This window comes from Botrytis sinoallii (assembly GCF_014898435.1).
Source record: "Botrytis sinoallii strain Bc 23 chromosome Unknown BSIN_001, whole genome shotgun sequence".
NCBI classification, from domain to species: domain Eukaryota; kingdom Fungi; phylum Ascomycota; class Leotiomycetes; order Helotiales; family Sclerotiniaceae; genus Botrytis; species Botrytis sinoallii.
Genome location: NW_024066028.1, coordinates 2,531,494 through 2,556,858, shown reverse-complemented (window position 1 = coordinate 2,556,858; position 25,365 = coordinate 2,531,494). Strand labels below are relative to the sequence as shown.

At 42.7% G+C, this 25,365-nt stretch overlaps 3 protein-coding genes across 3 annotated transcripts; 2 read left to right on the top strand and 1 right to left on the bottom strand.

Moving 5' to 3' along the window:
* Positions 1-201: 201 nt before the first annotated feature.
* On the bottom strand, positions 202-6,994 carry EAF02_000574 (uncharacterized protein). Its single transcript, XM_038896622.1, has 14 exons — positions 6,384-6,994; positions 6,250-6,327; positions 6,161-6,188; positions 6,022-6,109; positions 5,282-5,625; positions 4,978-5,193; positions 4,907-4,925; positions 4,416-4,801; positions 2,678-4,332; positions 2,405-2,522; positions 2,171-2,352; positions 2,063-2,123; positions 1,444-2,012; positions 202-1,370 (listed from the first exon to the last, which is right to left on the bottom strand). Exons 1-14 carry the CDS (start codon positions 6,522-6,524, stop codon positions 1,344-1,346), a joined length of 3,912 nt encoding a protein of 1,303 aa, XP_038763481.1. The 5' UTR covers positions 6,525-6,994; the 3' UTR covers positions 202-1,343.
* Positions 6,995-17,604: 10,610 nt separating this feature from the next.
* On the top strand, positions 17,605-18,801 carry EAF02_000573 (uncharacterized protein; the record flags this gene model as incomplete). Its single annotated transcript, XM_038896621.1, has 1 exon — positions 17,605-18,801. The coding sequence occupies one exon, from the start codon at positions 17,605-17,607 to the stop codon at positions 18,799-18,801; it is 1,197 nt and encodes a 398-aa protein (XP_038763480.1).
* Positions 18,802-22,968: 4,167 nt separating this feature from the next.
* EAF02_000572 (uncharacterized protein) lies at positions 22,969-25,104 on the top strand (the record flags this gene model as incomplete). The annotated part of the gene is made up of 2 exons (XM_038896620.1): positions 22,969-24,436; positions 24,509-25,104. Exons 1-2 carry the CDS (start codon positions 23,926-23,928, stop codon positions 25,102-25,104), a joined length of 1,107 nt encoding a protein of 368 aa, XP_038763479.1. The 5' UTR covers positions 22,969-23,925.
* Positions 25,105-25,365: the final 261 nt, after the last annotated feature.

Sequence of the window (25,365 nt, the reverse complement as noted above, 5' to 3'; positions counted from 1 at the left end):
TAATCCTTGATTGAACGCCACAAGTAATGTTGATCTTGGAAATGATTTTTTCATTCAGCTGAAGTTTGATTTCTTGATACGAGATTCGTGGCTTGTCAAGTCAACATGGGGAGAGAGAGAGAGAGAAGAAAAAAAGAAGAATAAATCAATTCAAATGATCGTTGATAGAGTGAATCGTTATTGCTGCTGTTGCTCTTGTTATCGTCGTTGTCGTTGTCGTTGTCGTTGTCGTTGTCGTTGTCGTTGTCGTTGTCGTTGTCGTTGTCGTTGTCGTTGTCGTTGTAGTCGCCGTCGTCATAACACAAAAGAGAGCATCGACGTGATGAAGTACAGTCGAAGAAAACTACCAAGCACTGAACAAGTATTGTAGTAAGGAGTCTTTCTTTTGAGATGGAGTCTGTCTCTCGTTTCTTAATACAACCTTTCCATCCCTTTAGAGCTACATTGTTGTCGGTGGGTTTCCCTCGATGGATCCCCAAGGAGACCCCGATTATTTACAGTTTTCAACATTTGAGGGCGGTGAATCTCAAAGCCTCTCATTGAGTTCTTCACCTTACATGAGAGATGCTCTTGGATGATTGGATTCGGAGTTCGAGATGACGAACTTGCTTCTTACCTGTACCTAGATTGAGTCGAGTTGCATTTGTTCCATTCAAGCTGAAATATTCATCCCATCGATCAATCAATCAATCAATCAACGAATCTTCACTTCCAATCTCCCTCCAATACATGTTCACACCCATTGCAAGTAGCAACTATCCGACCCATTCTTTTCTACCCGGCGCCAGTGATGCATCTCTCCCAAATGTGGCAATCACCTCTCTCTCCTCCCCACCATATTGGACCAGCCAAAGCTCCTCCCTCGTGCAGTGAGTTAAGTGCACGGGTATGTAATAATAGTGGATAGCGTGGGTCAAAATCACGACTCGGTGTACTATTTAATTGAACCTCAAATTCACGATAACCTCTCAAGTACCTCTCAGTCGCCTACTCAATTTCACCACCATCAATCAAGAACCAGCCAATTTAAAATCTTACATTCAACTACGAAAAAGTCCCTCCAAAGTCGGAACGTATAGAAAACCATGAATTGGACATGATCTACATCTACGTGTCAGTTTATGCACAGGATGCACAAAATATGCACTGCAACATTACCGAGCTCAAAATGCCAGCTCATAGGTTGATGAATGTGTGAGAGAATTCTAGATTATACATCGTGATTGTACAGGATTTAAGTGGAATTCATTTGTCCTCTACCCACTCGTACAGTTGGAAATTAATACTTCTAATGCAAAAAAATTAAGCTGAGAGATATGTTTTGCTTCCTGCGGTTTTGCTGTTTATCGGTCAAGTGCTTGAGATTGACACTGAGATTTGTAAGTACAATGAAGGTTGAATGGGCTTGAGGCGAAAGAATTTGAAGAGCATCTGAAGACTTACCACTTGATAATATACACCTTTCTTCCGTAACAATGCTGCATGATCTCCCACTTCCAATACCCTACCTTCACCCAACACAAAAATCACATCTGCATTCTGCACAGTGGCTAGTCGATGTGCTACGACAACCATTGTTCTACCTGTTGCCGCCCGTTCAAATGCCGCTTGTACGAGCTTCTCGCTCTCAGAATCTAGACTGGATGTTGCTTCGTCAAGAAGAAGGATCTTGGGATTGCGAATGAGCGCACGAGCTATTGATATCCGTTGTTTTTGTCCTCCTGAAAGAGCAACTCCCTTAGTTCCGACATTGGTATTGTACCCATCAGGGAGGGACATGATAAAGTCGTGAATTTCGGCATCGCGACAGACTTTATGGAGAGTTTCTTCTGGAGTCGACTCATCAACACCCAAATATATATTCTCTTTGATGGTACCTTCAAACAAAGTAGGCTCCTGTGCTACGAGCGAGATTATTTTCCGGTATTCTCGAACATCAAGTTCGGAGATATCGGTGTCGTTGCATAATATCTTACCCTTCTGAACATCGTAGAACCTTTCAAGGAGACTGACTAGTGTCTGATTTAGTAGATTATCTTCCATATGACAGATGTGAAATTACCAATTGATGTTTTTCCACAGCCTGAAGGCCCAACCAATGCAGCGAATTGGCCTTTCTTAATCTATGATAATCAGCATCCTCTTCAACCTTACTACAGATTTGACTTACCGTGATATTCAACCCAGTAAATATTGGAACGTCACGAGTAGGATATTTGAACCAGACATCTTTCAATTCTATCTTCACCCCGCCCTCTGTGTTCTGGATATGCGACGCTAAATTTCCAGTTACTTTTGCCGGTAGTCTAAAACTCAATATTCTGTTTGCTGCTGCCGATGCTTGTGCCATATCTATCGCGAGGTTAGTAACGAACAGAAGGGAGTTTATCAACGAAGCACTAACTAGGACCAAAACTCAGCAGACTTCCAGCGCTCTCGGCACCGTTTATTATAGCAATATAGACCACAAAAAAGTTGACTGGGCCATATTCTCTTGAAGCAAGGAGAGTGCCACCATACCACTAAAAGGCAACTCATATTAGCTTTGTGTTCGGATCAGTTCGGATTTGCAGTACAACAAGAGCAATCCCCTAGATCCAAGGATCATCTCATCCATTCAACCTTCAAGCTCGTATCTTAACGCCACAGCACCCTGGAACATGATAAATAAACTCACAAATGCTAAAGCCATACACCCCAATCCCAAACTCTCGCTAGCGGCGAAGATAATCGATGAATATCTGCTTTTCTTGGCGTGGCCCTTCACATGCCACTTCAGCAGCTCCTCGTAACGGGTGGAAATCATATCCTCCAAGGTCAACGAGGTGACTGTTCGAAATGCAGAGATTGCTTCGGCCGCAAATTTGGAACTCTCAGCAAAGACTGCTTGGTTCATCTTCTCAAATTGAATCTCATACCGAATGCGATAAAAGCTGCCACAAATCAATAAAGGAAGGGCGACAAAGGCCACCACGCAAGTCAGCTTCCAGCCAAAAACAAAAGCGATGATGATGCAACCAGTGATGTTACAAATCGCCGTCAGCACCATGGCCATATTAATGCCAAGTAGTTGTTGAAGTTGTGTTGGATCATTGGCGACACGACCAGTAAGTTCACCACTGGAGTTTTCCTCTGCGTCAAAAAAGGCAATTGGCTTATGTAAAATACTCTCAAAGTACTCTTGACGGTATGTGGAGGTGATGTGACCAGATATGATGGTTGATGAATAGCCCATGATGAACCAAGCCACACCAGCACCCAATCCAAGAACGAAGAACATCAAGGCGTAGTGTTCCGTGGCAGCCTTAAGTCTGGGTCCAGTCAATGAAAAGACTGAAATGATCTGTGCAAATAGATAGGCTTGAATAGGATAAGCGGCCCCAGCAGCTATGGCACCTATCACAAGCATCAAGTACCATTGCGATCGAGCACGTTGCTCATACAGGAAAAGTCCGAGACTTCTGACGAGACCCTTGGGTTTGTATGCCACTGCTTCTTTTTGTTCCTTTTCCTTTTCCGCTGCACTCATTTCCCGTACTAATGGGTCCACTGTCTCCACCAAATTAGATTCCTCTTGATAAACATCCCCTAAAGATAACTGTTGGGCATTAACGAGAGCACTATATGCGCCGTCCGGGTTAGAAAGTAATCCCTCATGAGTTCCCTCTTCGACAAGTTTTCCCTTCCTCAGGACCACAATCTTATCAGCCTTTTTGATTGTTGAAAGTCTGTGAGCAATCGTGATTGTTGTTCTACCCTCGCTCACTTTATCTAACGCTGCCTGAACAATCTGCTCTCCTCTTACATCGATTGCGCTGGTAGCTTCGTCTAAGATCAAGATCTTTGGTCGCTTGATGATACTCCTAGCAATCGCTAATCTCTGCCTTTGTCCACCGCTTAGCTTGATACCAGCATCGCCAACTTGTGTATCATATCCCAAGGGCAATTTAGTGATATACTCATCAGCAAAGGCTTCTTTACAAGCCTCTATGACAAGCTTCCTCTTAATTTCGGCATTTTCGAGTTCCCATTCTGAACCAATTAAACCATATTCAACATTTTTAGCTATCGTATCATTGAATATAAACGGCTCCTGTTGTACAAGGCCAATTTGTGTTCGCCACCATCTGAGGTCGAGGGATCTCAACTCGTTATTTCCACAGGCAATAATACCAGATAGAGCAACTGGGTCCTGTTTCTCGTCGTACTCGGGAGTATTTGGTCGTTCTTCTTCTTCTTCTTCTTTCTTTTTGTCTTTTTTCTCGTCTTTCATGGCGCTTGGAGGTATCACTATTCGTTGCTCCTCGAGATTGTACCATCTTTCTAAGAGACCTAGTCGTAGGCCATCAATAATTACTCGTGCAAAAAGTGCAAAACATCTGGGAATAGAATACAATACTGAAGAATACACATACCTACGATAGTACTCTTGCCAGAACCAGATGCTCCCACGATAGCCGTGATTTTACCAGATTCAAACCTCATCGATAAATCATCGAGAACCTTGACATGGGGTCTGCTCGGATAGGCAAAAGTAACGGAGTTGAGAGTGATGTCTTCACGGGCTGATACCTCAGGCTCCTCGAGCCCACTGTTATCGGGCCTAGGCGTGTCGATTACCGCGAAAAAGTCTGTTGCTGCTGTAGCTGCTTTACCAGCAGCCATGATGGGTGCAGCTGTTTGACTCACTGCCATTGCAACCATCACCACGGACATCAATACAATTAGTATAGTTCCGACGTTGTCCAGGTGACCTTCTGAGAAAAGCCGAAAGCCGAACCAAAAGCATAATGCCATTGTACTGGTATCAATGATTAGTTTGATGTTGGCGCATGCGAGTAGAAGAAATGTGGTTAGGAAGATGAACACTAATCCGAGTCAAATCATTGAGGAATCAAATACTTACGCGTAGATAGCAAACATGACTAAATGATTGTTAGCAAGCAAATAAGAAAGAATTCCATAGGGAATACATACGTGGTGAAAATTGAACACCGACCCAAGGACTCATCTTCAATGTTCGCTTTCGAGATTCTTCAACCCATCCAGAATATTTTTTCGCAGTCCGATCTTCGGAACCACACGCTACAATCATTCGTATTGACCCAAGAACTTCACCTGCAACTCCAGAGGCTTTCTCGTCGGCATGCTCGATATTTTTTGACATTTTCATGACAATCGGTATAACGGTTCCTGTTATGATCAGCTTTAGCAAATTAAGAAGGACAAAGATATCAAATGCACAGAGGCAACTCAGTGTATGAAAAGTGTAAATGCTTACCATAAACCAAAGCAACAAATAGAAGAACGGAACTAGTTACTAAAGTCAATGCCCAGCTGTATGTGAATGCAATTACGATGGCTGTGATTAGCATTGCCAAATATTGTAAAATAGTTCCCAGTTTCTCCGAAATACCCACTTGCAATGTATTTGCAGTAGTTGTGATTGTATTTGATGCTTGCCCACTAGGTAGAGTATCAAGAACACCAACAGGTAAGCTGAATAATGCCTTTAAGTAATTGAGTCGTAATTTGGCGGATATTCGGAGGCCAACTAGACGAAACGTGAACATTGAGATATAACTCAAAACCCATCTTGCGATGAACAGGTAAGTAACGAATAAGCTTCGAAAAGTTAGTTCAATTTGTACTTCCTATTTATGTGTTGCCTTCTATAGCTCAAACCTCAATATGGACAAGCTACATGGAGTTCATTGTGGGCTTCCACTAGTCTAGAATGCACTTCGACGACAATGAGATGTCAACTGTTGATAGTCTTTTGCAACTTGGATCCATATGATGAATAGGACACATTTGGTACATTGAGTGTGCTCTAACACATCAAAGATCTATGGAGCATTGAGAGCTCCAATCTCAAGTGTGAAGTAAGCCTGTATTACTGGAAACTCCGAACACTTGCCCGTAGTCCGTAGATCACAAAGACATTTGATACATCGAATAGAGACAGATACTATGTAGAAAGGATCGGAAAAGAATTGGAAAGAAAAACGGTTCACAAACGTAAGGTTGTTGATGGTACTGGTGAATTCGGCCTTGGTAGTGGTCGTACCAGGTACAAAATAGTCTGAAAAATTGCCCACCAGTTTACCTAACATGATCTTTAGTTAAAAATTCTCAATTGGAGTGGACATATATTTACCAAAGACAATGTTCATGAGCGGTAAAGTCTATCAAAATATCAGTCAGTCAAGCAACCTTTGATGAATATCAAGTGCTATATAAACATACAACTCCAGTCCCAATTTGTGCAAGACAAGCAATGATCAGTACGACCTTATCACCCGTAGTCGAGTATGAAAAAATTCTCTACCGAAATTTATTAGTTTTGTGTAACCATGGTGAGGAACTTGGCTAGAGATTACCATAAAATCCTTGAATGATGTCTGGTTCTGAGCTTGACTCGAATATTTATCTTTAACCTCATCCTCATTACTCTGCGTTGCTGTGTCTCCATCACTCTGTGTCGCTGGGGAGTTATCGGTGTTGATTTTCTGTTTATCCATGTTGACACTATATCACATCTCCAGCTGAAATAAATGAGGTGTCGCAAGATTTTTCTTTTTCAAGTAACCGTCGCCAAGAAGTAAAGAAACAAAGAAGGAATGTAGAAATTAAATCAATATGATAGATACAAGCAGGCAAACTTGAGATTTGAAGAAAAGACCGATGGTTTGAGATGTCAAAATGAAATGATCTTTGATCAAGCGACGTGTTGAGTTCCTAGAAATTGTTGTCGTCGTCGATGCCTAGAATCTTTAATGAATCCAGCTGTTCGTCAAGATACCGGGGAGGGGTAAATTGGTGTTTGACTCAATCGAGGTGTACGACGGGCGGTCTTTTGACGATTTGATGATTGAGAATTTTATTGGAAACGGAAAGAACAAGTTGTTATTATATATAAGGATATTCACTAAGCAACGAGAATGTTTGAAAACACTGAATTTGAAAGGATTACGTCTCATCTTAATCACTGCACCGATTTGAGTGTACGTACTTATTCAAGCCCGCCAAGTATGTCTTTTCTCATTCTCCATCTTACTGGGGCCCCTCGGCCCCAGACTTTCTAAGGTTATATAGGCGAATACGAAATCCGAAATACGATCCCAATACGGAAATACGCTTCGACCAACCCGAGACCTGGTGTGGAATTTGATGTGTGCTTAGTCACCCAGAGCTACTTCCGCTTCTTTATGCTTACTACTTTCGATTGTTTTATACCTCACATCAACCACATCTCAATACCATCTAGATGTGATATGCTATTACATCTCCCTCCTTCGCCATTGATCAAGCAGCAACAAGTAAAGCTACTAGGTAATCAAAGGCTATAATATACAACATTAACATTATCGCAAACATTCAAGCTAGCAGTCAACTTCATTCCTTCGATCAGATCCTATAAGTTTTGCATAACCAACTACCATGACATTGAAGACATTATCCATAGCTCCATAGCACACTTGGCGATCCATAGCTTTGATATCAATAGCTAGAGAAGAAAACTCCCTTTCTAGAACTTTCAAAACTACGTTTCCGAATCATCACATGTACACGCTGAACTGAGTCCATCCCATCCCATTCATTTGCATACAAAAATCAATATATCTATTCGTTTACGATACCCGATTATCAGCTATCAGCGAGAACGAGCTATATATTCAACTAATCCTATTTAATAAGCTAATGAGCATAATCTAATACCAAAAAACGAACATAATACATCCTCATCACCATCCATACTTTAATAACAGCCTTGAACCCTCGGAACATACCTAACCATCACATTATCCATGAATAGGTAGGTATCATTCACCGCTTCTCATTCCAATCACCACCTCCCCATATCACTAATCTCCGAATTCCTCATCTCATTCCCCCGTAATCCACTATTCACCATCATCAACCAACCCATCCACACCACCCATCTGCATCCTCATACTCTCCAGTTAAGCAACTATATCTCTCATATATACATACCTACTAGATACATATCTAACACTAAGTATCCCATACTCCCCACATCCATAAACAACTAAACAACATGAAACATGTATAGATACCCATACAAAAAAGTACTAGGTATACCTACTCAAATATCCCCATCCCAATCGGGAAAAATAGCAGAAACAATGGATAAAGAACACAAGCAGAAGAAAGAAAGAAAGAAAGCAAAAGACATCATCCACAGAACAAAGAGAGAAACAATCTCGACAAAGAAGTTTCAAGAACAACAGGAAATTCAAACAAAAGAGAAAGTAGGCCAGTCAAAATCTCAACATCAGGAAAGTAACTTGATACACCCATCCAAACAATACTCTTTCTCCCCCAATCTATAATATAAATACCCCCATCCTATCCCATCCCATCTCTTCGCACTCCCACTCCCACTCCCACTCCCACTCCCAACAACTCACTCACTCCACTCCACTCCACACACCCCACCCAAAAAAGAAATGAACACCCTAACCCTCACCCTCCTCCTCGCAAGCCTCTGCACGCTCCTCCCCCTCCTAATCCTCCTCCTCTGGCTCTGCGGCTGGCGCCACCCATCGCAGAAACACAAAGATGCGGTGAAGATGCAGATGCGCGAGTGGCCGCGCGAGCGATGTAGAGGGGGGAACGCACCGGAAGAGGTGGAGAGACAGCATGGGGTGTGGGTTTAGTTATTTTTTTTTCTTCTGGTGATGGAGAAGGGAGAAGGAAGAAGGAAGAGGAGGAATGGAGGAGATGGGAAGGGAATTTCTGGCGGGCTGGAAATCTTGGGTGAGAGGGGTGGGTGAGTGTGGTAATATAGTTTTTTTCTTCATTTATTTCTGGTTTTTGTGTTTATGTTGATGTTGAAATGGGATTTATATTGCATTGTGAGTTTATGATGTATGAGTAATTAAGAATGCGATACATCTGACGATATGAAGTCAAGTAATATTCTAAGCTATCAGTGACTGCAACAGGGAAGGGCTAAGGGCCTCCCTTTCAAGACCAGAAAATGATCTGATTGAACCTTTTCTGCAAAAGTACCCCCTCATCTGTTGATGTACATAATGAGATAGATGGCCAACACAGTATATCCAAAGATTCTACCTACAGACTGACGAAGCAAGAGATAGAATGGGATTCTTGTCTCCATCTATTCGCTCCAGACATATTGATCCATCAAACCGTGTGCTCGAAACCTCTAAACATAGGAGAATCTTGCACAGTTTCTACACATCCGGAGCAACAAGACAAGTAATCAACAAAACTTTTCATTCGAGAATCATTGTATTCCTGATGGGTAAAGTACGGTCAACGATCTATTCGATTTTGTATTGACAGGCGGAGAGATCGCGAGAATGAAATGAGATACTTGGGTAGGGAGTTGGAAAATGTAGAGATCAAAACGGAATGGAAAGGTTGGAAGTCCGAAATGAAGGAGGACCTGTAGAAGCTCAGCGAGAGATGAGGTACTTTTGATAGGATGAGTGTGTATGTATGCTGCGGTGAACTACGGTCAAAAACACCAGTGAAAGTGCCTAAGATCTCTGGGGAGATATGAAAACGAAAAGATGAATGGACAGATTTTACTTCTACCTTTGCGTTGACATTTTATAAGTTCACATGTGATATACATGTGAGGAGGTAAATTTTCATTCGTAGACGAAGAACACTCAAGTTGATTCGAAATATCGAATTCAATTTCTTCTTTGAATTACCATGTGTATCCATCGACAATAACAGAATACGATAGTTGGTGACCATGCGACTTTATTAGTCCTTGCCCGTCTCCAACTTTTTTACGTACGACTTACAACATCGTCAGCAACATCGCTTGACGATTGGATTTGCTTTGCTTCCACTTTACCTCATTTGACTTGACTTGGGTTTGCCCCGCTCAATCCTGCCCACCTCATTTTTGTAGCCTCGTCCAGGACTCTACTCGGTGTTGCCCAACCCAAAGCTTTGCAGAGCAGGAATCTTGTTGTGATTATCCACATCAAAATTGCCATCAGACACTGAGCTCCACACACATCGATACATAAGCAATAAGAAGCTGTATTTAAAAATGCCTCCGCTATCAAAATAAGCATCGCCTTCCAGTGGGTTGTTGTCAATTGGATGATAGTAAAAGGAGTAAACATGACTCATTACTTTTCATCATGACTCAAAAACGAGCCTCGTCATCCCATCAAGCCGCTTAGCTGAAAACCCTTTCATTCCTTTTGCGCAATGCAGGCCAATTTCTGATAGGAATATAAATTTCTCCCTCGTTTTTGATTGAGTGTGTACGAAGGAATTGAGTGGAAAGTGGCGTTGTTAGTGAGTAGCGCTAAAGATGTACCGTTCGGCGCTAGCTTACTTGGGTAATGATATTTGTCCTTTTTTTTTTTTTTTTCAAACAGTCATCCGACGACGGTAAACGATTGAATAGCTCAATCATATTCACGCAGTGTGTTTTAGGATATTGTAGATAATAATGGGGCGGAGCGGAATCGTGCTTGAACAAGGGGTTCTATTATTTGGGTACTGAGCACGATAGTCCACTAAAATTGCAGTTATCAAGGAGGATTCCAGATGGTTAAGATTCAACTGAATAGGCGAATGCTTCCGCTCTCCATTCCAGTATCAAACTATCTGGACTAACCCAACAGAATGCTAGTGTGTAGCTCCCTTCCTGATAGGATTCATGCCTAGACAGCAGATCACGAGGTCGTTTTTATGATAGTGGCGAACTTCCCACGGGTCTTCGAAGAGGTCGATGGCGATGTATAGGAAAATTTCAGCTGACTGGTAACCAATATCGCTGTAACTCATTAGCAAAATGGAAATTCTTAGATGTGGTAAACCGAGATCGCATAGAAAATAGAAAACTATTATTGAAGAGCCTGAGTATGTTTTCACCTTCTCGTCGAGCATCTGATACGGGACCATAAGGATTCAATCCGTGAAATACCGCATAACGCGAAACTCATGGTACTTCCGAGATAATTGCCACACTGATGTTGTACGAATCTGATGATGTTTTATCATGTGTATATACCTAACCTCACCTTTAAAATTGTATTTGTCCATTTGAAGAACCACATGTATCTTCTCAGTCAAAGAGTGGATGCTGTGTATTTGATATGAGAAAGAGAGGTGCGAATCAAGAAATGAGAGTTACGATGATTAGTTCTCAGAACTTACTAATCTCTGAATCCATCGATGATGAGAATCTAGCGGGATTCTCATTGAAGTACAGAGCACAGTTCATGACCATTTAGATTCAATCAAATCAACCAAATATTGCAAAACCACTTTGAATAACGTCTTGCTGATCTAGTAGTTCTAGGGATGGCAGGTTTCTCTTGATTCTGTGAAAAAAAGGGAAACATACCCCTCCTTCGTGCGCGATGTCAAACAATCGATCACTGTATGAAGCAAACCTTCAAAATCTCCGAGATGAATAAAGATACTCCGGTCTCAACTCCGGTCCCAACTCGTTCGATAACGGAGATAATCGCAATTGTGAGCACTAACCCAACGGCAACGTGACGTGAGCAAGTACTCTCCTGCACGGGATACCCTCATTTTGGATACCACCCCGCAATGTGAATCTCGCTTCATGAATTCGGTTGGACCGGTGGAACCCGCCCCTCATTTCTTCCTACCACAAAACAAGTTTGGCTGTTTGCCTTTTGACCGATCAATAGGGCGGGATGACAGACCCATCCACCTGACTGAATTGTGATAATGACTGTGATAGTGATAACCAGTAGTAGATCAACCGACGAACGGGTAATATTAGCAAACACGTGAAAGATCTTCCTTCATATTCCGAGGCTGGTTTATATGAGGCTTATTAAGGATTTAAGAGTCATCAACCATTTGTCTCGAAGTCTCGAGCTCATTTTAAGAAGCAAACCATTTGCCTTGTCTCGCCCGGCCACCCGTTTATTTGTATCCACGGGTTGAGGCTGAACAAGTACCACGTTCCGAGCAATTCGGATAAGATGAGTCAAAAAAGACATGAAACGCGGGTACCCTATAATCCGAGGGCACTTCTCCTATTGTATCACCTATCATATTGTCTGGCCCCCAAAACAGCAAAAAATTGACCCAAAGTATGATTTGTGTGGTAGGAAATGTCTCATGAGGCTGACACTTCAAGCTCCTAAAGTTGCGCAATAACTTTTATTGGCTGCATTTTTGTGACTCTCAATGCGCCTCTTGAATCCGATGACCCTTTCGAGGTCCAGAATTTGCGCCCACACGTATAAACTGCCCAAACGGCTACAGCAGGTAAATTTTCTTTTTGGGCAGAAATGAAATTCTATCGTCATACCCACCAATTAACACATTTTTTTTTCCTTCTTTGCGGCAAATGTGAAAATTAATCTTTTTGCGTGATAGAAATGTCTGGCGTCTTGAGAAACTGGAGGGGAAGATGAATGTTTTTTTTTTTTCGTTCTGGGCTTTTTCGACCTACAGTACGTCATTCAACATACATATTGGGCCTTCCGTTGTACGACACGTGTGCATAGACTGCCTTATACAGTGTGTGGGAAGAAGCCTTATATGTATGGAAAATTGAAAATTGATGCTATCGATGCAAGTGAGAAAGACTTTTTCTCCTCAAGCAGTAGGTCAATAATTCGGGTACAGGCAGCTAAGAGATTCAGCCAATGTGTGTACATACAGTACTTTAGAGTACATCTCAACGGGAAGCGGCACAAGGGTATGTTCTCGCTGCTTGATCCTGTACAACGTTGGATTCCGCAAACAAGGATTCTCTCAACGAATAAGATCTGAGAATATGTCGATAAATCGAAGAGAGCTCCAGCCACTCATGATTCAGAAGTACAGAAGCAGAGAGCCTTTTGATGCATAACAGTAAGGGAGTCGATCAAGTAGTGAAAAGAAGAAGATATGATAGAGACGGTGAAGGAAAGTTTGCATCAAACTGACTCAAATAGATGAAGATTCGCACACCGAAAGTTTGGATGAAAACTCTGCAAAAATCAATAAATCCAAGAAGCAGGGCTTGAGACGCAATGGTAGAAAGATTTCGGAAGATACTAGGTAGTCAAAGAATTGATGGGTATCACCGCTGTCGTATTATATCATATACGAAGTATATTTTGTTGGTGGATGATTGTGGAGGGTTGAGAAGTTAGGAGGGGTAGTAATTTTATGTACGAAGTAATGACAAGTCTCACCATCCATTGATAAGTACCAGATAAGGTAGGAAGGGAAACGATTGATTTAATGACGACCAAGAGAAGTCACAGGCGTGTACGGAGGGAAGACTCAATATAGCAACATAAACATTACATATCTACGACTCCACGTAGTGTTTATAATTATTACCTTCTAGACAATGTTGTGGCACTTGCACTTGCACTTGTACTTGCATTCGTCTTTTATTAGGGTTAGGTCTAATTTTTAATGCCTGTGTACATTATGAACTATGAACAGTTCTCTGCATCCTCAATTCATGATTGTCCGTTCCAGGGCTCATTTGATGCTTAGGTCCGGCAACTCTGCAGATAGAATGCATGACCAAAGCATGTTGATATGCATCGCTGCTAGGTACTTTAGTATGAATCTTTGCTTTTTCTTGCCCTTGCCCATTTCCCATGAACTCACAACCCTACCGTGGATTGGTGATCCCCTCTATGTCGTAAAATCATTCTAACCATCTAAACCCTTTTATTCGGATCTTTGTACCTCGCTCAAGTTGAAGATTAATTAAAAGTTGATTAATCGCACTGGGGATGAAGAGAATTCCTCTTTGGCAGCGATACGAGTACGAAAATTCTCTATCGCTATGTCCAACCCTCTCTCTCTAAATCATGGGCAGCGTGTGATTAATTGAAATGACATGGTACTGTGATGGTGGTCGTATCCTTCATTCATTCCGTGACATCCCAAGAAGTTCAAACCTTCGCATGGTAGGTAAGAGGTATCCTCCGCATCATGGTTTGGGTGGAAAGAAAGGCCGAGTCGTAAGTTCTCAGGGTACACATGAGGATTTTGATTGGAGGAATGATAAATAAAATTGACTTTCCTGGCTGCCCTGGCTTTCCTGGCTCTTTTGGCTCTTTTGGCTCTTTCTCACTCTATCACTCCTCAAGGTTTAATTCGATAGAAATTAATTTATAGACGGGTCCCGCCCCCTCAATACCCTGTTTAATCCTACTGTACATATCATTCCAAGAAACCCGGAGACGAAGAGCATCGAACCCATATTGATGAACATGGAGGAGATGGAGGAGATGACAAGAACAGTTGGGATTACATTCTAGTCCTGAATGGTTCATTGTATTACCAGAAGCAGAGAGTGGTGAGCAAGTGAACGTGAGCGTGAATACATACGTACTCACCTGTGGAGATGCTTTTCCATGTGATATCCCGAAGGAAAGTCCGGATATGTCCACTTACATTCAAATACTACCCAGGTCTCATGAAGACTTGCAATAATGTAGGTAGTGAGGAAAGAGGATGGACGGGGTAACCTTCAACAAAAACTTTGATGCTCCTAGCAGTTCCGAATGTCTAGTTCTCAGACTGTAGATACCTAGTAGTAATACAAGTATTGATTCAAAACATCGATAACCTCAAATCCCCCTCGAGCTTCCTGCCCAACAGATTACTTAAACGGGCCCCTCTTTATTGTAGCAATTGTACTGAACCTGCATGCATGTAAGTGCAATCCATACATCCATACCTTCATACATCCATACCATCTATACCACCCATCCCGTGCACCCTCGTATTGTACCAAGGAGTCTTCTCCTCCTGTACAGAGTATGTACATCCATCCATATCCAGTCAATTGCCTCGGACCCTATCAGCCTTCCGGAGTATGGAAATATCGGTGTAACCTTTACCTGATTGTCTTGAAGTGATTCACTGCGCGTACGTCCATAGGGTTCCCTCAGTGTGGCCAGCCCAGCTTCAAGGTCGTGCGCAAAGCTCAAAGCTCACAGCTCACAGCTCACAGCATCCACCAGCGATTTGATCTCAACCCCTCATCTTATCAGCTGCTGACCTTGGACTCGACCAATTTGTCTCTTCCTTGAGCAATCCTTCAGTCAATATACCTCCCTAGTAGGTACCGGGTAGGCCATATTGAGATCTTCATAATCGAACAGTCGATATCAACCATTACAAATCGCCCAATCAAATTTGCCACGCTGAGAAGAACGGATGGAAGAACACACACAACACTTGGCCTGAACAACAATCGAATTCACCCAATAGATCCACCACCACCATTGCCATCACCCAAGAGTCTCCTCTCATGCTGAGAACCCTGAGACGAAGACACCTTTAAAAGATCCAGATAATATCACATTCTGTACATCAAGCTTTACCTGCACACTACATACCTACTTTATTGTATTCAATCAATCAATCAATCAATCAGGATTCTCCAAGCCAATCATATTCATCCCAACCTCGTTTTCCCAAGGTTTCCCAGGTTTCCCAAGGTTTCCCAATATTCAATTTCCTTCAATTTCCTAGATCCTTGAAGGTTCCTTACTATCCACAATTTCGATCTTCGGTTTCTCCGCTATTCACTTTACGGTATCGCGAGAAGCCGCGGCAACTAAATGACTTCTTCCCCGTTGAACCGTTGATATAATTTCTGGCGTCTGGGTACCTTGATCCCAAAACAAGTTGAAGCTACGAAGATCTGTGCGTGGAGTAATTCCATGCCGGCGTGTCATAGAAGGTCTCCAAGCTTCGAATTCTGGTTCTTTTTAAAGTTTCTTTTTTTCGAGTAGTGGAATCCACATTGTCTCTCTTCAATTTCGCTACGAGGGGACTTTTTCCCTGAGATAAGACGACTCTGCCGGGCACAGACTGCTCCCATCCCGCTCAAGAGTCAAGACTCAAGACTCAAGCCAGACACTCTGAAGCCAAACCTTTCTCTATCAACTTTGCGCCCCAGGGGTTCTTTCACACACACACACGACGCGCACGATTACCGATTACGATAAAGGGTTGTTCTAGACAATCTCCAAAGTTAATTCGCACATTCTCAACCCAATTTGCAAATAATCCCATGAAAATCCTCTCATTCGTCGAAAGTCTATTCCTCCGAAAGTACCAAGAAGAGTCGAAAGGGTGTTTGTCATAGTGGGTAGTACACAACACACAACACACACACCATATCAACAATACCACGCAATATAATCAAATATCAACGAGAATATTGATATTGGGAAAAGTTTGCAGGAAAGTTAGGAAAGCATTTCGAGTTGTATCTTTATGTGTTGATATTCTAGGTACCTAGGTATGTGATGTGATTAACTACTTTCATTCTATCATTCTATCGTTCTTCATCCATTGCCTACCGACCACACAGTACAAACCATCTGTGCCTGTCTGTTGTACTCGTATTCCTTCATACTCACACTCATCACACCTTACCAACCAATCTCCTCACTCTGCTCATCATTGTCAACATACATCCACTTCGTTCCACCAACATCTCTCTCATCATCATGATTACTCGTACTCCAGCTTTCTTCTGTTGGATCAGTATTACTCACAAGTGCTATCTTTATCTGTTGAATCCACTCATCGATTCATCATCATCCACTATTCCACACCCATCACTTCACTTGGAAAAAGGGCATTCGTCCAATGAATCTCTCGAGAACAGTAAAAAGCACAGCACAGCCTTTTCTCTCTTTCTTTTTTCCTGTTCTTGATTTTCCTCTCTCGACGGAAGACTCATCGCCCCCTTGAATCGATTATTTTATCCATACACGATCGCATTCCTTTCCAAGCTCGTTGAAGGAAACCAAGATATTTTTGATACTAATTCCAGTCTAGGACGAATCGATAAATTAATTCATTAATTGGTTTTTTTCCATTGCCAGGATATTCCTGTTCACCCTTGTGGCTGATGAATGAGCACACGAACCTTGTCCTGCACTCACTGCACATTTTCGGGTAGAGTTGGGTTTGTGTGTTGGCTGCAGAGAGGAAAGAAAAAAAATCAAATAATTTCGCTATCCCTGGCTAAGAACCATACTAGGCTCATACGCACAATTCCTACCCACCCTTAACCAAAATTATCCGCGCACACATCTAATTCATATTAAAATACACGAACTCCCCCAACCTCTTACAATCTTCTCCTCGATCGAATTTCTACTCGAATAAATTTTGAGAGAAAGAGAGAGAAAAAGGAAGATAGTTTTTTGCCCCCAATTCCGAACGAATCGAAATACCAAATACACTCACTCACACTCGATTGATAATATCTTTCAAGCTGTCGAACTTTATTCGTCTAGCTTTTACTAGAACATTCGAAGTCGAGATAATTATTTCGACTCCGAACTCTCTTCAAAGATATCCTTTTGAAGGAATCAGCCGGCAGTTATTGACATGTGTGGATCAACGATAAAGGTCTCTCCTCTTTCTTCTCGTACCGACTACATACCAAGGTGACGGGCTTGTCACATTCTATCGCGTCTTCGATCCATTGGCGCGAAAAACTAGACCTTTCTCGTTTTTCTTCCATTTCCTTTTCAACCCTTTGACTCTCAGGGTATTCTTTCATCTCTTCTCAAGATTTCATCACAACAACATACGTAATAGGATAACATGTCCTTCTCATATACTACACCTCCCGGCCACCCGGGCGCCGCTTACTACGGCTTCTCCACCAGCGCTTCTCCTTCGCCTGCCGGTTCACCATCTGGATCTCCGGGATATGCTTCACGACACCCATTCCGAACCCACTCTCGACATACAAGTTATGCAGATACTACTACATATAGAGCGTCCGCTACTGAGGCGAGGCCTTTCTCTCCTAGATTTACTTCAAACGGATACTACGCCACTGGTGCTGGTCCAAATGTGAGTCGAAACAAAAGTTCTTGGTCATCACCGCCGCCGCGTCATGAGACGAAGGCTCAGTATTCTTACTCCCACCGAACCCCTCATGGGGGTGCCGAGGACGACGAATATTATGAATATTTAGAAGATGTAGACGGGACAATATATTTGTGCAGAGTGCCTCGTCGATCGGCGGCGCACACAACTTACAAATATAGTAGTCATGGTACTGATAAATATTACAACCAGAGCCCCAAGTATGCTGAAGATCCCGAGTCACCATACAGACATCGTCGAAACACTTCAACTACAGCTACACCTCAACGACCAGCGACCACTCGACCCGGAGCGACTCGCCCTACGGCCACATCAACTCGGACCAAACCCCAACCACCCCCAGAAAAGGCCACTGAAGCCGACGCGCGCCGACACCACATCCCAGCCGGATACTCCTTGAAGAACTGGGATCCTACCGAAGAACCCATCATGCTCCTCGGCAGTGTTTTCGACGCCAATAGTCTTGGCAAGTGGATCTACGATTGGACTGTCTACCACCACGGTCCCGCTACCCCACTCTCCGATATGGCCGGTGAACTCTGGCTATTACTCATCCAATTAGCCGGCAAAGTCAAGCGTGCAGAAGAGTGCATGCCACGCATTCGACAACCAGATAATAGAGAAATGGTCGACGATTTTATCGAGTCTGGAGAACGCTTGACAGACAAGTTGAAGAAACTCCTCAAGGCATGCGAAGCACCTATGTTGAAGGCAGGTCGAAGCGGAACCAAGTCCGCAACAACACAACTCGGCAAGAACGCCGGTACCGAATTTGTTGACTCTATCTTCGGACGCGACAGACAACTTGAACACACTGAGAAGTTCATGGCATCAGTTCGATTATGGAATATGCGATTTGACGCCAACTGCGAAGAAATTCTCCGCAAGCCAGGTCAACACGCTTAAATACACTATACACATGTTTAAAATACATTAAACAACAAACAAAAAAATATTATGGATCCATACACAAACGGATTAGAAGGAGGGAGTTTGTTTATTTCTTCCATCATCTCGATTTCTTACGAATCAAACGATACCCATGAGACCATTATGAATGTGTTCTCATTTGCTTTACGGGGCAGTCATTGTAAGATAAAAAGGATGGTTTACAAAGGGAGGCGCAAGCCACAACTTTCCGGTTCAGTCAGGCATTGGGCGGGGTTTTTTTTTCTAAAAGATTACATTTGCATGTTGGACAAGGCATGTTTATTACGGCGGATTGGGAAAAAAGTTTATGCATTTTCCATCGGCATTGGAGATTGTTAATTAAAGGAATGTAGCTTGATGGATGGATGGATTGATTTGTTTGATTTTTATTTCTAAGTTTATCACGGTTGTTCAAAGACATGCGGCGGGATTTTTTTACGCATTTATGGGAAAGGGAAATGGATTGGTAGGGTTCAATGGCGATGGCAAATTTGTAATAGTAGTTTTTAGTAGCTCGACGGGGCATGGTTGCTTGCTGGCTTTGGCTTTGCTTTGGCGTTTGCCCATCACACGGCACGGAGATGATTTCGAGATATCGCATCGTCTGGATATACCCTTCATATACTTCTGTTTGAGTTTTAGCTTTGTCAATGATCGGCTGCCGCGAATAGTTTCAATTCATGGAAAGGACATTTTCTCTTCTTCACCTTTGCGTCGCATTGACATTATGTGTATCTGCATGATTTGCAATGTTTCTCGATGCTGTATATCGTACACTTGAGCGCATGGTGACTAATCTCTCAGAATGTGATTGTACGAGCCCCCCCTCCCCCCCCTCTCACGTAAGGTAAGGTACGAAAAACTGACTCGTGCATGCAATGGCAATGATTTGATTTGGGGGGCGGGGGTTGATGACTTCATTTTCGATGCAGATGGGGACCAGTTATGCATGTGTTATGTATGTATGTATGTATGTATGTATGTATGTATGTATGTATGTATGTATGTATGTATGTACATCACTTCGCCCCCTTGGCCCTGGGGGTTTCAAAATAGAAACAAGTGAATTCAGGCTACCTATCTCTAGCTAGGTAGGTACACGAGGTAGCGTAATTAATGGTTAATGTTTAAAAGGAATGAATAAATGAGGGAGGGAATGATAGAATGATGGAGAAGAAAATGTAGGTAGGTAGGTTAGCTGGGTTAATAGGAGGCAGGGCGGAGGGGGGATATTCGTGGTGGATTGGTAGAGTATGGTAATATGTAAAACACGGATGTTACACAGATAGGATTTTATTATTCATTATCTAAGGGTTGAGATTTGGAGTGTCGGGTGTATAGTATGGAAAGTATGGAAATGAAATGTGCAGATAGATGAGATGAGATGAGGGTGGTTGGATTGTGTTTGGGGATGGAATTGGGGATGGAATTGGGGATGGTAGTGATTAGCGAGTTTTGATATGGAGATGAATATCTATGGTATCTATGGTATGGATGGATCTGCGATGCGAATGCATGCTGCACGGCGGAAATGGAGAGGAGAGGAGAGGAGGGATGGGGAGAGGAGAGGGATGTGGGATGGATGTGTGTAGTGTACTCTGGGTGATGACCTTGGGAGGGAGTAGATCGTTGCTAGGTAGTTGTGTAATGGATTTAATACTCTTTTTGGTTAGGGGGGTTATTTTTATTTTTATTTTGTATTTTTGTATTTTTGTATTTTATGTTTTTTTTATATGTTTTTATATGTTTTTCTGTTGGTCTGGTTGAGTTGAGTTGTGGTATGGTATTGTATTGGTATTGGCATTGATATTAGTATCTATGTATGTATGTATGTATGTATGTATGTATTTACCTATATGTATGAAAAACATCACATCGAATCCGGATTAAAATCAAGAGATGAAATTGGCGGGATGCTTGGAACTTGGATGGTTTGCTGGATGCTTGGATTTATGGTGCGATGCTTACGCATGCTTGTTCGATGTATGAAGTGAATGGGGTTTGTGTTGCCGTGCGATATGTAATGTGGATGTGCGTGATGGGGAGTTGTGGTTGGAAGGGGGTTGTATGATGGAAAGGGGGATAGAGGATGGGGTTTGGAGAGGGGAGGAGATGGAAAAGAGCACTATGTTGTGGAATGCAGGGGGTGGAATATTGGTATGAGATGGATGGATGGATGGATATTCAGAATGCTTCTTTTCGCTTAATTATAATTATGTAGTTACGAATATTGAATGTATGCTGCGTGGTATCGAATTTATCGTATTGTATCGATCAAATTTGTTTGGATTGGTTCGATGTTCGATGTTCGATGTTCAATAGGTAGTCAATTACATCATGTAATATAGTTCGATGTTTCAAATGTTGGAAGGAGATAGATATTTCAAAAGGTCTAGATCTAGGAATCCGTTCTTTTTCTTCTTCTTTTCTTTTCCTTTCTTTTCTGACCGTGTAGATTTGTTTGCGACTAGACTAGACAATACATACATACATACATACCACATACATAGATTGGATACAGTTACACTGCCCTAAATGCAGCTCGGAGGGAAAACACGGCGATGGGTTGGGAATAGAACAAATCATCATCGCATGGTCCTTCCAAGCAAATCCCCATTGCGTCTTAGTCTTTTCTGAATTCTCATGCTCTTTTACCCAGAACCAGTAGTGTGCCCATCACATGTAGCTGCGAGGCTGCCCATTTGTGACCACCTTCTCGGAAGAGGGTGTGGTGTGGCATGGTGTGGTGTGGTGCACTATCTGTCGCTCACCATTCCACACCACATCTCTTGGGAAGTGATTTTATTTTGTGGGCGTCCCTCCATGTTCTTACAGTCAGCGGAGTTGGGTGCACATTCGTTGGAATAGTATATCCATATATATGACGACCCCACCCACCTTGTAAGCGCAACTAGCCAGATACTGGGTGAGAATGGTATCACCAATATCACCTAAGATTTACCTTTTCGCAGATTTAGATCACTGGTGTGAAAAATAACATTTCTATCTTGGGAAAGTGACAGGTGGACTGGGTCTTGTCTTCCCCCTTTCTGAGATTGTATTACTATAATGCAGTGTTCTGTCCCCAAAATGATGTGTGCTTCCCCCTGACTCGCCGCTCGCGTTCTGGGACTGCGGATGCAATGATGAATGGAAATGTTGTGAACCATTTTTTTCGGGCCTTCCATGCTCGGGCTGACTATTACTATTGGAGAGCACGAATGTTATCTGTGTGCTAAGGTTATTTGTGCGAGTGTGTTTTTTATGAGATGATTTCAATATATCAGATTAGAGTATTTGATGTTGACGTTGATGTAGCGCTTAAAGCTGGATAGTGGGATATCGTATGAATCATCGATGCCCGAGCAGTTAGTTGGGTTGGCGCTTGATGAATGATCTATATCTCTCTAGATAAGGGCTGAGCAAAAGTACCGAAAGCAAGCGTGGACAACCGTTAGAATGTTTTCAGCTGTCGCGTTAGATAATGTTATGATTGGATTATCTAGGATGTTCTTCTAATTTTTTCAGCACCGTTTAGGTTTGGGTTTGGTGACGAGACAGCCCTTTCTCAATCATCCAATTCGTTCTGGGAGTATTTTGAGAAGTCATAGAAACTTGGATTTGTCTTGCGCCAACCCCCATCAATATCACATGCACATTTAGGCTTCCGTTATTTGGGATCCTAAGCATCATCATGACAATATCTGGCTTGATCTGGGATAAGATGAATCGGTAAATTGGAAATGGAAAAGACGGATGATGCTCAGGTCAGGGTAATTGGATAAATCCAAAAACACTCACATACCACCATGTTGTGCGCTTACGGTCACACAGCATCCGATACCACTCTCAGTACAGTATCACACACACACACAGAGAGAGAGAGACACACACCTTCTCAAAGAAGCTGTGGCTCTTCTCAACACTGCATCTGCGCACATATCTGCAATAACGAACTATTTATAGTTCATCCATATGGTAGAATCACAACAGCCACAAGCTATGCTCTATACAGAGGTAAGCGACGGAAGGGTTGCAGAATCTGACCTGCAGCAAGGCGTGGTAAAAAAGATTATTTATGTATGTATGTATGTAAGGTTGACAGCTGGAAGAAAGAAAAGGAAAAAGGAACAGCCCTGTCAAAAGTAGATTAGAGTGATATCAATAATAAACGGAAGGATTCAAGATTAGAAGTTCTGACCATCTATCCATAATTAACGACCAGGTTGTAGTCTTGTACGGAGTAGATATTATGGAACGTGGAAGGAATTTGAGGAATTTAATCTTCAGGGGGGTGAGAACGGAAAGAAACGAACGAGGAAGGAACGTGACATGGTCCAAGCCAAAAGCTAAATTAGCGTGAAGGGTGGGTGCAGTGGGGGGTGCGTCGATAAACGGGAAAGGAAGAATTTGAAACGAGGGGGAAGATTTGCCATGTTTTGACGATATACCTAGTGCGCATGCAATGCGAAGAAAATATATCGATATTTCCAGTACGACCTAGTTCCTTGAAGCATCTCACCATTCCATACCCACACGACGTACCTCAAGCATCAACGTAGCGGAGCGAAAAGGTTAGTTGCGGAACGTGGAACGTTGGACGGAAGAAGAAAGGAAGGGAGACTGCGTAAGTTGTATGCGAGAGGCTTGAAACCAGGGATTCTCTGGGAGAGATACATGGGATTCAGCGAGTGGATTGGTCGGTTTGTTAAGCTTAAGGTTACTTTTACGACCAGCGCGGACGATATTGCGTACGTATTGTCTCACGGTATATGTATATGCAAGAAGGGAAAAGGTTAAACGGCGACTAAGAAAATCTCTGGGAAAGTATATGTGGTGATAGACGGGAGTTTCAAATTGTGCAATTACCGTGCTGGGCTGAGACATACATATCTACATACTAGTTGGTATATGTCTGAGCCGCACCGTAGGAACACGAGTGTGCGATAACGATTACGAAAGTTAGAGTTGGAACGAGGGATTAGCCTCAAAGGCTGAAGGATTTAAGCTATCTCTCTAGCCTTGTCTAGATTCCTACAAGGCTGTTATACTTACATTTTGCGGATCGATCTTTCTTGGAAGGAAGTACCATACGATATCATGCATTATATACGGTTATTCAAGCAGCCTCGTCTGCTACCAATCGCATCCTCCGCGTCCTCATCTTCCCCTCGGATAATTTCTGCAAAGATTACCATCACAACCGATTTGGGAGAATCGTATTTGATGTCCGATGTCAAGCTCCGTGCGGAAATAGAAGTCGATGGGAAAAGTCTTGGGTGCGGGAAAGAATATATATGGAAAGGCACGAATGGGATGAGGAGTTTGGAAATTCAGATACAGATCAAAGTACCGCGTGGAGTGGAACAATGGACGACGATGGTTGTGGGACTTGCGGAAAATACATATGGTGTCGATTCTTTGGAGCATGTTTTGGGAATAAGCCAGAACGAGGGTGGAATCGTGAAGGTGAGGAGTAGGAGTTTTGACCTGAATACTGGAGCCACGAGGTCGGAGGGTATGGCCGAACGGGTTTTCACTACTGGTTTTGGAAGACGGGATAAAATCCATATTTGGGAAGAAACGGGAGAGAGTATCGCAAGACATATCTGTAGGTTTTTCTCAGGTTCAAGGTAGGTGGATGTTTTTTTCTTTTGGAAACTAATGCATTTTTATGATGTAGGGGATGCGGGTCTAGTGCTCTCATCATATCTATCATCTCTTGGGAGTTCTTCTCAGCCTGCCGGCTCCCTGCCTACTCTAGAAAAGTTTCTGAGCACGCAACAAGATATCAATATTCTTGAGCTGGGAGCCGGGTGCGGAATCGTAGGTATCACACTCGCGAAAGTCTTCTCGGATCGAATTAACAATATCCTACTCACCGATCTCCCCGAAGCCTCGGAGATACTGGAGAAGAATCTTTCTGCGATGACTCCAGATTCAGACGTCTCACTCTGCAACTCCTGCTCTCACCAAGTGTTGGATTGGTCGGCCCCGCTTCCGCAAGATGTGCGAGGCGAAAGGTGGGAGTTGGTGGTGGTGGCGGATTGTACGTATAATCCTGATGTAGTACCAGATTTGGTACACACATTAACCAGAGTGAGAGATGGGAATCCTGGAACGCTGGTTTTGCTCGCGATGAAAGTGAGACATGATAGTGAAATGGTGTTTTTTGAGCTCATGGAAAAAGAAGGGTTTGGGATTGTGGAGAAGTGCAAGGTACCGTTGGGAATGGTGGGGGAGGAGGGCCAGGAAATTGAGATTTTTGTCTTTAGATGATGGTGAATGATCGTCGTTTCTAGGGATGGACATTTAGTCTATCGATATAGCTCAATTACTATACTATATCAAAAATATTCGGGTGCGACTCATGCACCCGCTTCCATTTATGCGGATTAAATGTCTGTATCCCAGCAAATAGATTCATCTAACTTCATTGGACTTACTGCTTCTACTACGTATTACCATCCACTACCCCTTCGTCATTCTTGTATCTGCATGTAACACAATCAATTATTATGTGCACATGATTCTATAAAC